The 13,092-nt window shown below is 39.5% G+C and overlaps 2 protein-coding genes across 2 annotated transcripts; both read left to right on the forward strand.

Annotated features, from left to right (window-relative positions):
• The first annotated feature begins 188 nt into the window (after positions 1-188).
• RpL31 (ribosomal protein L31) lies at positions 189-1,494 on the forward strand. Its single transcript, XM_046630783.2, has 3 exons — positions 189-327; positions 527-757; positions 1,310-1,494. The coding sequence occupies exons 2-3, from the start codon at positions 534-536 to the stop codon at positions 1,458-1,460; spliced, it is 375 nt and encodes a 124-aa protein (XP_046486739.1). The 5' UTR covers positions 189-327; positions 527-533; the 3' UTR covers positions 1,461-1,494.
• A 3,526-nt stretch (positions 1,495-5,020) lies between these two features.
• Mp20 (Muscle protein 20) lies at positions 5,021-7,322 on the forward strand. Its single transcript, XM_046631326.1, has 4 exons — positions 5,021-5,179; positions 5,414-5,625; positions 5,733-5,853; positions 6,828-7,322. The coding sequence occupies exons 1-4, from the start codon at positions 5,150-5,152 to the stop codon at positions 7,017-7,019; spliced, it is 555 nt and encodes a 184-aa protein (XP_046487282.1). The 5' UTR covers positions 5,021-5,149; the 3' UTR covers positions 7,020-7,322.
• Positions 7,323-13,092: the final 5,770 nt, after the last annotated feature.

The following is a 13,092-nucleotide window of genomic DNA, read 5'->3' on the forward strand; positions in this document are numbered from 1 at the left end:
CACCATTCTTCGAGAAACAAAATCCCTAGATGCTTACTAGGGAAGAAGCTAAAGTTCTTGCAGTTTTCACCCCATTACGCTATAACTTTTAGTATATTCTTTATTGTTCGTGTCGCAGTGTTTGGTTGTTATTTTATTAATCATTGAAGATTGGATTCATTGTATAACAAATTATTTATAAAATTTCCCAAAGGACACAAATATAATATTTGTCCAGTTTCTCCGGCTCCTGGTGACGGAATATGCCCTTCTGAGTGGAAATCCTTGATTGTTTTCGGAACACAACCGGCTAGTGGCTCTTTTGAGTACTTCCATTTTATCGGAGAGGTAATGATAAATTTGTAGAAAATAAAATCTGAAAACATCGGCAATTGTGTTAAATAATAATTAATGCCGGCAGTGCCAAGTGCTTCTTAATACCCCAACAAATATATATTCAGTAATATTGTAGCTTGAAAATTAGATTATTCTGCGATCTTTCTACAGCACACGAGGTTAACCACTTTTTCGTTGTTTACATGGTTAGGTATAAGATGGCGAAATCCACGGGCGAAAAGAAAGGAAAAAGCGCGATGAATGAGGTCGTGACACGTGAATATACGGTCAATCTCCACAAACGATTGCATGGCGTCGGATTCAAGAAACGGGCACCTCGAGCTATCAAGGAAATAAGGAAGTTCGCCGAAAAACAAATGGGCACACCTGACGTTAGGATCGACACACGTCTTAACAAGCAGCTGTGGTCCAAGGGAATCAGGTATGCTGACTGAATAAACACAGTTGTCAGTTAAACTCCAGTTCACGCTTTACCCAATAAATAGATTTCGCAAAACGTAGCATGTCAAACGTATCGATAAGTTAACCCTACTGTGTAACCGTACGTCCACCACTTCTAACCCAGTGAGCATCACATTATGCTCCTCTGGCTGTTACAAGTAATCAATAAGGTTACCGTATGTGAGATATATGATAGCAGATGTGGATAAGTTTTGTTATTTAGTCTAATCACTTTACAGGATAAGGATTCTTTTCGGCTCAAAAGTTCCCTTTTTGGACGGAAGTTAATACGCTTAGCTAGCCTCGTGTTTATTGACTTTCAATAATTTATGAAGACTCTTCCTAATTGATTAACAAACGGCAGTTGTGTCCTAGTTGATTTTAGATGGCAGTCTTTCACATCCCATTTAAATGCAATTACAATTACTTCACAGTCTAGTTGGTGGACTCGTTAACATTGTAAAATTGAAATAAATACTGTTGTAATACGTGTACTCAAATTGTATTAAATATTTTTCATTCTTGCTTTCAGAAATGTCCCCTTCCGTGTTCGCGTCCGCCTTAGCAGGAGAAGGAACGACGACGAAGACTCTGCAAACAAATTGTACACACTAGTTACATACATCCCTGTTGCCACCTTCAAGGGACTCCAAACAGAAAATGTGGATGCTAGTCAAGAATAATTTATTCTTGAGCAATAAATAATTTTGGCTAATATCACCACAGTTTTTGTTCACATATCATTGCCCTATCCTTGACGCTATGATCCCATCTTTTTCATTCAAAGTGTTCTGGATCATCATTGATTATTCTAATTTTTAAATGACTCACTCTTTAGCAATCACAATCGAGCCAAGTTATTAATTACTCAAGGCGGTTTTCAAATCATATTGACAAACTACTAGAAATTAGAACTACATTTCGATCGATCAATTAGAGAATCAACAACTTTGAAATTATTGAACGGTACAATTATTAACCAGAGTGGTCGCTTCTCCCGTCAACCTGAGAAAAGTTCACCTATGTTACTATAATTCGAAATATCGATTATTTGGGTAAGATTAGGATGGCATGAAATGTTCATATTACTATCGCAATTTTTATTACCCGACCATAGAAGCCTGTCGCAATGGTTGCGAAATACAATTCCAAATAATATTAGATCGTGATTTGTATTCTAAAATAAGAGTAACAACGCAAACTTATGAAAATATTGACAATGAGTGATTATTTATTATTCAGTTGTAACACGTCAGATTAGTTCTTAAATTTAATGTACCGGGTCCGCGAAAGAAAGATTGATTTTTAATCCGAATATGGCTCTGATACTGATTTTACGCACGTCGGTTGATAGTGATCTGTTAATAAAGTAGCGCTATTACATTGGATATTCTGCCAGCGACGTTTCAAGTCTGATTATGATTTGTAACTAGTCTGTTAGTTGAAATGTTACGGGGTAATAGATAGATGATGAAAGGAAATTTTAACATGGTAAATGCATTGTTCAGACTGTATGGATTATCGGGGAAAAAATCGGTTGATTATCGTTGATAACCAATCCCCAATTTTCACTACTTTCAGCCAAATCAACACCGATATTTAATCTAAGGCTTGAGTTCAACTCTGTTCTTGCCGACGTTTGAATTCTGTTGAAAAGTGAGAAAATAGTCTACCGATATCTCCTATTTTAAGATACCTAGGCATAATACGCGACGTGCAAAGTTTTGTAAAGGAAATTTCCGCACCCCTGACGTCACCAAACTCGCGACATGTGCTTAGGTACGTCTAGAAAACATAATTAGGAAAAACGAAAATGTATTACCTATACAAACGTTATGTGAAATGAGAATAAGAAAATTCTTTCAAATATATTGCGTAAAAACGTACCCGCTGGTAAATCTGACGTATAATTTAAAACGTATCGCTCGGCGAGGACGCTGGAAATTATTCGCAATGAAATATGTTTCGCGCCTTCTTAGGTAAAGATTGAACGGGGGAAAAAGCGCATGCGGCCTCCTGTGATTTTTATAGCCTCCAATCAATCTGCAGAATTTTGCAGCTCGTGGAAGCGACGAACGCCTACTAACATCGTGGCGGCGACCAAGAAAGTAAAAAATATCCCTCGACCCACTCAACCGATGCTCACCAACCTTGCCTCTGATTTCGACTGCCGAATTCTCTACGTTATTACAAGTTTACCAACGACTACGAATATGGCTATCGCAAAACTCGGATGTTATTTTGTTTAACTGGATGTGTTGCGAATGTGAAAATAAATAAATTGTTCGAATTCGTAGGAAATGGTTTCTTTTTTTTTATACACATTGCAAATTTCTCATGCTTACCGTATATGTCGTCGAATATTTCAAAATTAGAAATCGGTTTGCGGCTTTCGATCATCCTCAATTCTACTAGTTCCAAAAATTGATTGGGTAAATTTGTCACCATAGAGAAAGACAGCTGTATTTTTTACACGTGTTTTTCTCTGCTGGTCTATTTTATTTTTACACATACTTGATAACGTTTTTGAAAAACAAATACAAACCTCTCACAGAGTTTCTACTAAAATTAGAAAATCTAATGCGGTTTGCAGAAAATTTTGAAAAACAGTTCCTGGTATGGATTTGTTTCAGGTAATTTTTTTACGGACCATGACGACAAATTGAGAAAATTTTAGTGGTGTATCGATGACTATCATATTCTTGAAACTGCAGCATACGTCACGGCATACACACACCATAAATTCATTTATTCAAGTTTAAACTTGCCTTGGCAGCGCGACAGCAAGTCATAAGAACTACAACTTGCATGCGTATAAATCTCAGCAAACAATTACAAAGTAGGAGACTGTTGGATGATTTTTAAGTGTTGAAACTGAACGCGAGTATTTCGTAAACAGAATATAGATAGGTCCCTGTACATCTTTGTGTGGAAATCACTTTGAGGTATAATATTGCAATAGAAGAATTAATTCCAACAACTGTCACATTTATTGTATTAATAGAAATAAATAAAACCTTGACTATAGCGGATAGAAGTGCGGTTCCTGGTCATAATTATGACTTCTCAGTGTTTGTATAGTCTAAAAGTATTCGTGCACTAGGGTATGCAGAAAGGACCTTCCTTCGAGACCTTTGAGAAATGACTGAATTATGTGCTGGGAAGAAAAAATGTGATATAAATTCGAGTATAAATTAGTACAAGGTCACACTTTGTATAGTTGATAAATTCTCCTGGCCCATTTCGTATCTAGGTTTGAGCTAGGGCATGGATTATGACATTTTTCTATTTTTTGACACCTCGCTGGTTCTACTCACCAACATTAACCAACCACTATTCGTGTATACTGTTATTCTTCGTACTCGACGTACGACATTCTTCGTCCATGTTTCACACGCCGTAGAATAAGCATCGAATTTTTAGTTTTCCGTTAAATCGTTATATCGCGTTCTTCCTTCTATAATTACATTTATTCTTAAGAAGAGAAACAACGTTTCGTAGGAAACAATTGATAGCGCTACAGCTAGGCTGTGAATGTTGAAAATTCCTACTACTCCGAAGACTTCGGCGATCGGGATTGAAATCGTAAAAATGTCATAAAATCTTTCGGTATCTTGGGGAATATTGTAGCGACTGGTATATACCTATAATTATAATCGGGGCCCCGCAGATGCGGGGTATATTTAAACCTGAGTCAACTGCCGAGTTATTCCAGAAGTAAATATTTCTCGTATAATTAAACTAAACGGGGCGTTGCATAATTGTGCACATTACGTATGCACATTGGCATGAACTCCTAAACGTCGATTAGTTTTCCCGTCTCGCGTAAACAAAAGGTGTTACCCTAGTTTCACGGATTTACACCGCAGCTGCTGTCACAATTTTTAAAACTGCATTACACTTGCCACCCTTTACGGTGTGCGCGTAGCGCAATGAGTTTAACGATAATAACGACAACAAAAACGACTAAATAAACAATCCGCCCCGTATCGCTGCATACCTATTTAAAGAAGCGGGACTGTAATTTGGAGCATGTCGGGTTTGCGATAAAATTTTCTTTATTTTCTTCCATTTATACTCAGATTCGCGCGTAAGTTGTACATCGCCAACGCATAACGCTAGCTGGATACGATCTATATTTACTATATGCAGAGATGGCGGCGGTATTTAGCAAATCATCAACGAGTTGTTATACCCAAATGAATAATGTGCTAATATTAGAATCGAAAATTGTGGAAACAGTGAGCTTACGCGGAGTTGGAGAGACGAAAGCGTGGGCAGGATTCGTTGCGTTGCGCTGCGTTGCGATGGGGTATAAGAACGGTTGGCGAACGTCCTCGACACTTCAGTCCTCTGCAGAAAGCAAGTCAAGATGGCTCTAGAACGTCAAGTCCGTGCCAAGGTATACGCATAACGAGATATCATCGGAGAAAAATCTCTTCGTCTACATTCACCGGAAATAAAGAGTATCGTTCCGATTGAAAGGAGTTCGTTCATTTTTAAATTTAATTCTCTTCTCACTCCGATGGAACCGAAGCTTTTCTTTCAATCGGACAACTCTGATTATACATACCAACCGTGACGCAATTTTACCAAAATTTTATGCTTGTATTCTTACACTTTTCGTCGTTGACAGCTCGCAGGAAAACGCGACCCCGAACAGGAGAAAGAGGCCAAGGAATGGATCGAGTCCATCCTTGGAAAGAAACTCTTCGCCAACGAGGCCTACGAAGATGTTCTCCGTGACGGACAAGTCCTTTGTCAGCTGATGAACAAGCTGAAGCCTGGTTCCATCCCCAAGATCAACAGCACCGGTGGACAATTCAAAATGATGGAGAACATCAACGTGTGAGTACAATTATACAAATATCGTATCGGATATCGAGCGTAAATAATTATTCTAAGCTCGTTTGAAAATTATTCCAGGATTGTTAATTGATTCGTCCTGCTTTCAGGTTCCAGAAAGCTTTGAAAGAATACGGAGTGGCAGACGTCGACGTTTTCCAGACAGTCGATCTTTGGGAGAAGAAGGACATCTCCCAAGTGACCACAACTCTCTTCGCTCTTGGTCGACAGGTGCGTTAACTATTCATTATTCGCTACATCGATTGACTGTCCGGTTGACTGAAATGTTTTCAACGAAAATTACGAAAAATTGTTAATTCCTGGAATCGCGAATCCCGCCCTCCAATTGTCATGCCTATCTTATAGTTTTCTCTCTCCGCGCATCGGCCATTTTACAAATCACCAAAAATATCTTGTGCTATTCCATTCTGGTCCAGGCAGCGCGCGAAGCCTTCACGCCCCACTTTCGTCGGGCTGCTCTTAATTCGCAACATAAACTAGACGTTATGTAACCTTTAGTTTACGTTGTACGTAACTTTTTTTTATTTGCATAAAAGACTTGTATATACACGCGCGAAAATCGTCGACTATAGTAAAACTTGCGAGAGACAATATATTTACCGTGAAAATTCAAAAGTACCAAATGTGATTGCACTATTTGATGTACCGTAAGACAAATCAAGTAATCATTATAGTCTTATTCTCCAACAACAGTAAACAGTTTGAACAGAATTTGAAAAAAATTTATCACATTTTTTCCCGTAATCTGTGAAAAATTATTTTCAAAAACAAAATTAGCCGATACGACGTCTCATTATATACCATTCGAGTAGAACGAACGTCAAAATAAAAAACCTAATAGTGACATTATTTTTTACATTAGTATGACAAGTGACGACTGAATCCTTTAGATGCGCGATAATTTTCTGATATCCTTAACAATCGTTCCAAGCCTTCTTAAAACTAATACGACCGATAAAGATTGCTGCCGAATGAACCGGCGGAAAAAGATTTTACAACTTCACACGAACGAAACGATAAATTATTAAGAGGCTGAACTTTTTATAGGTGAAAAATTTATGCGATATGCGATAAACATCGGGCAGCGTTACGCGCTTAATTCGTTCTCTTCTTTCGATTACTCTACGTAAACTTGATACTTGTGATTATGTTTTTAATTTTTTTTTTTTTTTTTTCCCACGCAGACGTACAGACACGAGGATTGGAAGGGACCTTACCTAGGACCCAAGCCCTCCGAAGAATGCAAGCGTGACTTCTCCGAGGAGACCCTTCGTGCAGGACAAGGAGTCATCGGTCTTCAGGCTGGTTCCAACAAGGGAGCTACCCAGGCTGGACAAAGCCTTGGAGCAACCCGCAAAATCCTCCTGGGAAAGTAAACAGTCGATCGTAATAAGCGTACGTGAAAAATCAATCAACCATCAACAACAACAACAACAACAACGATAACGATAACGACAGTCATATATCTGCAGAGATACCTTCTCCCACTCCGCACAAACATAAATTTATATTTTGTATGTATATATATATATATATTATATATTTATTTATTTTAATTTTTGTAACTGAAAAATAATATAACGGTATTATTTACATTATTCGAAAGTTTTCCACAATGTTAATTGTCCTCAAGCTAGACAGTTAAATTATTAATAAAATCAGCCAAACTTTCGTTCGTATTTACTCACCCTTTGTTATTTTCTACAGCCAATCAACCGCAATTTGTTCCTCTTTGCGTGCATATGCTTGTGCAGATTAATCCAGCGAAATTTCAATGATGTTTGAATGATCGTTATAAATATCAGATTATTACCGTCTGTCGAAAGTCAAAACTGGTTTGAAGACGTGTAATAATTCACAGGATCGGTCGGAGAACGTTCGCAATTCAATGATTATCATTTTACATCGAGACAGAATCGAATAACCTAATTACTGCGCGTGTCGTATTATTGAATTAAATCCAAGGCGCGCACGCAAGAGTGACTGTCATTCGTGAAATTTGATAGGCGAGTGTAATTTTCGCGTTAACAAAGCGCGAAATTCAACGCACAATATTCCCAAATACGTACATATAAGGTAGGTGCGCATGGATTTTACGTACGTCTAGGTATGCGTTGGATGGAAATACATTCATCGACGCGAGTTTCGTCAGACTCCAATAATATCTGTGCGAACGTGAGACTTTCAAACGGTTTGGGTATAACACAACCGCAGCCAACCCCCCCTTTTGCCACCGCGAAAACTTTTCACACCGTTTATAAATAAGTGTTACAACTGTTCATACTTCTGTATTGGTTAAGGGATGAAACGGCATAATCGTTGTACAGGTGTTGTATTTATCCTCGATATTATATAAATATTTATTACAAAATTGCAGCCGCCCCTCGGTATAGTACGGAATGATGATTGACTTTGAAAAGCGTTGATAATCAGCTTGGCAGCCTTGAATATTCAATGTATTTCAATCGTCTTCCTTTACCTATCCAAAATTCTTAAGAGTGATGCAGGACCTCCGTCAGCGACTAGTTTTACATATATTGTCAAATGCCCGTGATTCAAGGTCTGGTTGTAAATATAGTTACACGAATATTTGATTTCATCTTCGATGGCTTATCGGATTTCACAGCGAGTTACGCTCTTGGCTTTGCATGTTGTACCACATTTTCTTTCTCGGTCAATTTTATTCGCTTTATCAATGCTCAGTTGCTCGGTAGAGTTGAATTTTCTTTTTCTCCGGCTGTTGCGTAATTTCGGGTTTTTCCCCCCCAGCTTGCGCTGCAGGATTACACGGACGGATGTGATGCGGATTGTATAATAAGCTCTGCGGGATAAAATATACACCCACGGATATATGTGTAGGCTGGTTATTTATTACCCGTATAGTTACCCAGTGAATCAGTTTTATTTTGGATTTTATAAATAGTTCCCCTTGCCAAATATTTATAGGGGGATACACGGAATTACCGAATAATGTTGTAACGAAATAATTATGAAGACAGATGAAATTACATCACCTTATATCGGGACCGATATCTTGCCACTATCGATCTCGATACGTATTCAATAGTTGCGTGGCCGCAGTTATTCGACAACTGATTGACGTGATTGTACAATCTTCTTTCCCAAAATCAGTCCGGGGGACTGGGATTGCACATTTCACAAAAATAACCACCCGGACCGGAATCTCGAGTGGCGTAGACACAGTTATTTAAACATTATATACCAAATAAATCTGCAACTCAGATATTCGGGGAGGTTTCAAAATTTTATTCCTCGGTTAAAGAAACAATTTGAAACGTGATTGAACGAGCGATTCTCTCGCTCTATAAATCGCGTTGAAAAATGTCCTTGCTTTCGAAAATACACGCAGAAATAAATCATCTACCAAAGCGTCCGTTAGCGCATCGTCCATGAATGTATAATCGAGTCGCATACATCAGCTGGCTCAGTGCAACTCGGGAGTGTTCCAAAAAATCGAGACGTAATTCATCTGATTTAAAAAGCCGTCGAGCTGTTTTCAAGTACATAAAATTAGGTATACGAACGAAAAAAATCGGAGATGACATTGAACGAGATGTTTTATTGCAATTTTTACTAGCATGATTATTACCGAAGAATGATTTCGAAGTGTGAAACTGATATGTCGATAACAGCTGATGAATATTTGTTGAAGCACGGACTTGACGCTTCGTGAACTTTCGTACGAAGCGATTACGAACTGCGTACGTATAATGTATATAGTATACGAGGGTTTCAATAAATCCTGAAATACTACATTAGATTTTAGTCTGAAAAACTGAAAGAAAAAATTTCTCGTATCTGCAATCAGTATTGCAAAACGTACAATAGAACCTCCACGGGTCAGTAATCATACTTGACCCCAGCAGAATTTATGTCGCAATCGTTACCGAACGTCGAGTATCCGCAATAAATAGCATGTATCAACAGGATATCGATGTGTTAACTTTTTTCTTGGTTTCTCGTGTGCCCGAGCTTAGAAAATGGAACATTTTTCAAAAGATTATTTCAAGAGTTGATACTACGGAAATTCACGGAACAGAAAAAAAAATATAAAAAAGACCTTGTTCCTCGTATTTTTGACTGTTACCCACGCGTAAAGTTTATAATTTGGCACGATAGGATCATTAATTAAGTTCGAATGGAAGAATACCGTGTCCCACGAATGTGGGGTGTACGTATACGTAAATGACGTTATACATAATTCATGCTCGTGCGCAAATTGCGCGGCAATTTTTCCTGTCTTTATTTGTTTAACAGGAAATTTATTCCACTTCGATATTGTTATTCTCTAAATTAATTCGCTCGCGTTATACATATATCAGCGATTACACGTATGCAGGTATATCGGTGGAATCAAACGAAGTGTGATTCGCGAATATAGGTGGATGCGAGCTTCAAGGCGGCAACGGAATTAGGCCTGCGTGTAGGCTTGTCAAACGAAGTGGAAAACGCGGCAGCAGCCAGACTCGGCCACGACAAGTGATAACAGCTAAACGAGCGTCTCGGTCGGACGGGATCATTGCAAGCCGAGTAAGATCGGCCTCGTGGCATTGTTTCACCGAACGTTCCGCGATGCTTTTATACCGCGTAACACTTGGCTCGATCCTCGACTTCCTCCTCCCGATTCCCCCTTAATTCAATCGTGCATTATGCGTTTACTCCTCATGTACCGCAGTCCGTAGGATCAATGCTTGTGCTTTTTCTGTCGCCGTTGAAAACTGTCGTCGATTAAATACTGCAGGTATTCGAAAAGCTCGGCTGTCCCTGCGAGCGAGACTCGGCGAGTGTCGAGCTTTCCTGCAGCTAGAAACAATGGGGTTCCTTCCTCTCTCTCTCTCTCTCTCTCTCTCTCTTTCTCTCTTGACAACGCGGCACAGGCGCGGGCGTATCGGCCTGTCAAGGAGAGGGAAGAGAATATATACGTTTAATGGTGGGAGAAAAACCAACCAATCGAAATACGCGAAGGGGCAAAACAAATAAAGTGCAGCCGGACGCATGGATGCAGCATATACGTATACGTTGTATACGTGTGTATGCCCGAGGTCGACGATCTTTGCTAATTTTAGCAAATCTTTTTAATTTCGTTACACGGACGTGCGTCTAACGATTCCGTATGCATACCTACGTACGGTACAAGTTACATTCATATACACGTCGCTCATTTATTAACCAAATCAAACTTACGTGATTTCTATTTATTTTCATAACTCGAGATCGCGTTGTTTATTCTATATACATTCTACCAATGCTGAATTCCAAGGGGTTACATAATTCTTCAACATTTTTGCCTTGGAGAAGAGAGAGAAAAAAAAAAAGAAAAATAATTATATCACCGATTTTCACAGAGTTCGTTTTCAGAAACTCACCCGAATCGTAGCGCAAGGAAAATTGCGGTTCCTCATTTTCACGAGACGTATGACTATCGAATACCGTTTGTTATCCTGATCGGAAAAACGAACGTTGAAGCAGCAGCTGCGATAATTGGCGCATATCAATTAGCAGAATTCGAAGAGCAAAAGGTTGACGAAAAGGTAAGAGACAGGAGCTGAGAAGAAAAATGTTTATAGCGCAAATATAACAGAGCCCATCTGTCCGGCGATATTCTTTCCTGCGAGTGACTCATTGACCGAAGATACACGCGTTTATGTATATGCGTACCGAGTGTGCTTTACTGAGATATTGCCAAAATCCACCAAATTTATTTTCGACTCCACACCATCTGCATCTTCAGCTACCGCGCGCTATTACCGGAATGTGTTATGCCTCTTATGTAGCATAATGCTACTATGCTGTATACTTAATATTTTACGCAGGTAATTTTTGTAAGCGTAGAATGAAAGGTACGGGATCTCGTTTCGCGGATCAATCGGACCCCTGTGATCCGTAGACGCAAAATTCGTCGATATTTCGTTTCTCTTTTTCGCACGCCTCGCTTATTTTCCCCGGTATTATATTCGCGATTCCTCAACTTCGCAATTCCGCCACAGAGTCACTGAGATATTTGCGCCTCTCACCTTGAAGGTTGTTAGCCATTAGCGAGGTTAGGCAGAAAAAATTGGCCACGTGCCTAGCTTTTAATAATTGCACATCGTCGTTGCGGTATGCGGATAGGTAGGTAAATGATGTTTGATGGTCGCCATATGATCAATAGCTCCGCAATAAATTCTCTCCTAGACGGAGATCGGGGTTTGAAATTATTTCAAAATTGGTCTTGAGGATTTATGCGGCTGGTTAATTTTACCATTAATGAAATTTCCTCCGTGACTTACATCGAGTCGCGCAGCTCGTCTTCGTTCCACCGCATCCGAAGCTCATTGAAATCTCGTCAGTTGCATCGGTGCGACTTTGACCGTCCGACGAATGGGGGATTTAAAAATGTCCAATTTACAGCTTTGATAAGGCTAACGCATAACTGCACAGGAAATCTCTTGTACACGTGTGGTTTTTTTAAACCCACAAGTTTGGGTGCCGACTCAAGCCGATTCCTCCACCCGTCGTTAAGGCTCGTAAACTTTTTTCCCTTCCTCGCATCTTTCCTCGTTTTCTGCAGCGTAAGGCTCGGGGCATGGAGTATACATATAGAAAATGATGGCCCAGTTGCCTAGCTACCGGCCACCCGAAATATTAGAATATCCCACGCATGTAACACAATCCCGGCCCTAAGGTAACCAAATTTAGCATTTAGTCACCAGCAGACGCCTTCGAGACACTTGCGCTGACTCAGTAGAAGCGATACGGCGTGCACACCAGCCGGCGATCTTTCGCACTTCACAATTTTCCAACTTTCCACGAAATTTATCATTTCCTCAAGAATAAAGCTCCTTTCATCTCTCTCTCTTTCTCTTTCATTCCCCGCCCCCAGTTAAGAGAGAAAAACCGAAAATTTAAAAATTCAAGCCTCGGCTCGTTCGAAATGTACCCCAGCCGATGCATTCTGCTTAAGTTTATTGCAGGAACGGATTAAATTTATACTCATCCCTTGCAGCTGTCTTGTCTTCTCCCGCGATGTTACGAATAGGTAGTTCGTACCGCTGTACGATAATAATCCTTTGGCTCGCGAGTAGTTCGATTGGTTTTTTGATCATTTTTTGAATAATCCGAAAACGGGGAGGCCGTTGTTTTCCTTTTTTCTTTCTATTACAAAATCAAAATTTGTACCTGCCTGCGTACGAAAAAGTCAACGTGCGCCGTGTGCTTTATTTTTTCTTTAAAAATGACAAACATCAGCACGGATGTAGAATTATTTGAAAAACTGTCTTTTGCTGGGGTGCTCGTAGCAGACTTATCATATCCGTGCAACAAACGAAACAGCGGAACAACACGGAGGAGTGAAATTTGATCGACTGCAAGCAGGTGTATCAAGAGTATAGAATAAAGTTAAGTTTAAATATACAAATTTGTATGAGTTTATACAGCGGTCAGTGTCAT

The sequence above is a fragment of the Neodiprion pinetum genome, chromosome 6, assembly GCF_021155775.2.
Source record: "Neodiprion pinetum isolate iyNeoPine1 chromosome 6, iyNeoPine1.2, whole genome shotgun sequence".
Lineage (NCBI taxonomy): Eukaryota > Metazoa > Arthropoda > Insecta > Hymenoptera > Diprionidae > Neodiprion > Neodiprion pinetum.

Bases quoted from the DNA above. Each gene is read 5' to 3' on its own strand.
- RpL31 (XM_046630783.2), top strand. From the start codon at position 534: ATGGCGAAATCCACGGGCGAAAAGAAAGGAAAAAGCGCGATGAATGAG. The intron at 758-1,309 runs GTATGCTGACTG...TCTTGCTTTCAG, and splicing joins CTGTGGTCCAAGGGAATCAG to AAATGTCCCCTTCCGTGTTC.
- Mp20 (XM_046631326.1), top strand. From the start codon at position 5,150: ATGGCTCTAGAACGTCAAGTCCGTGCCAAG. The intron at 5,180-5,413 runs GTATACGCATAA...CGTCGTTGACAG, and splicing joins AACGTCAAGTCCGTGCCAAG to CTCGCAGGAAAACGCGACCC. The intron at 5,626-5,732 runs GTGAGTACAATT...TCCTGCTTTCAG, and splicing joins ATGATGGAGAACATCAACGT to GTTCCAGAAAGCTTTGAAAG.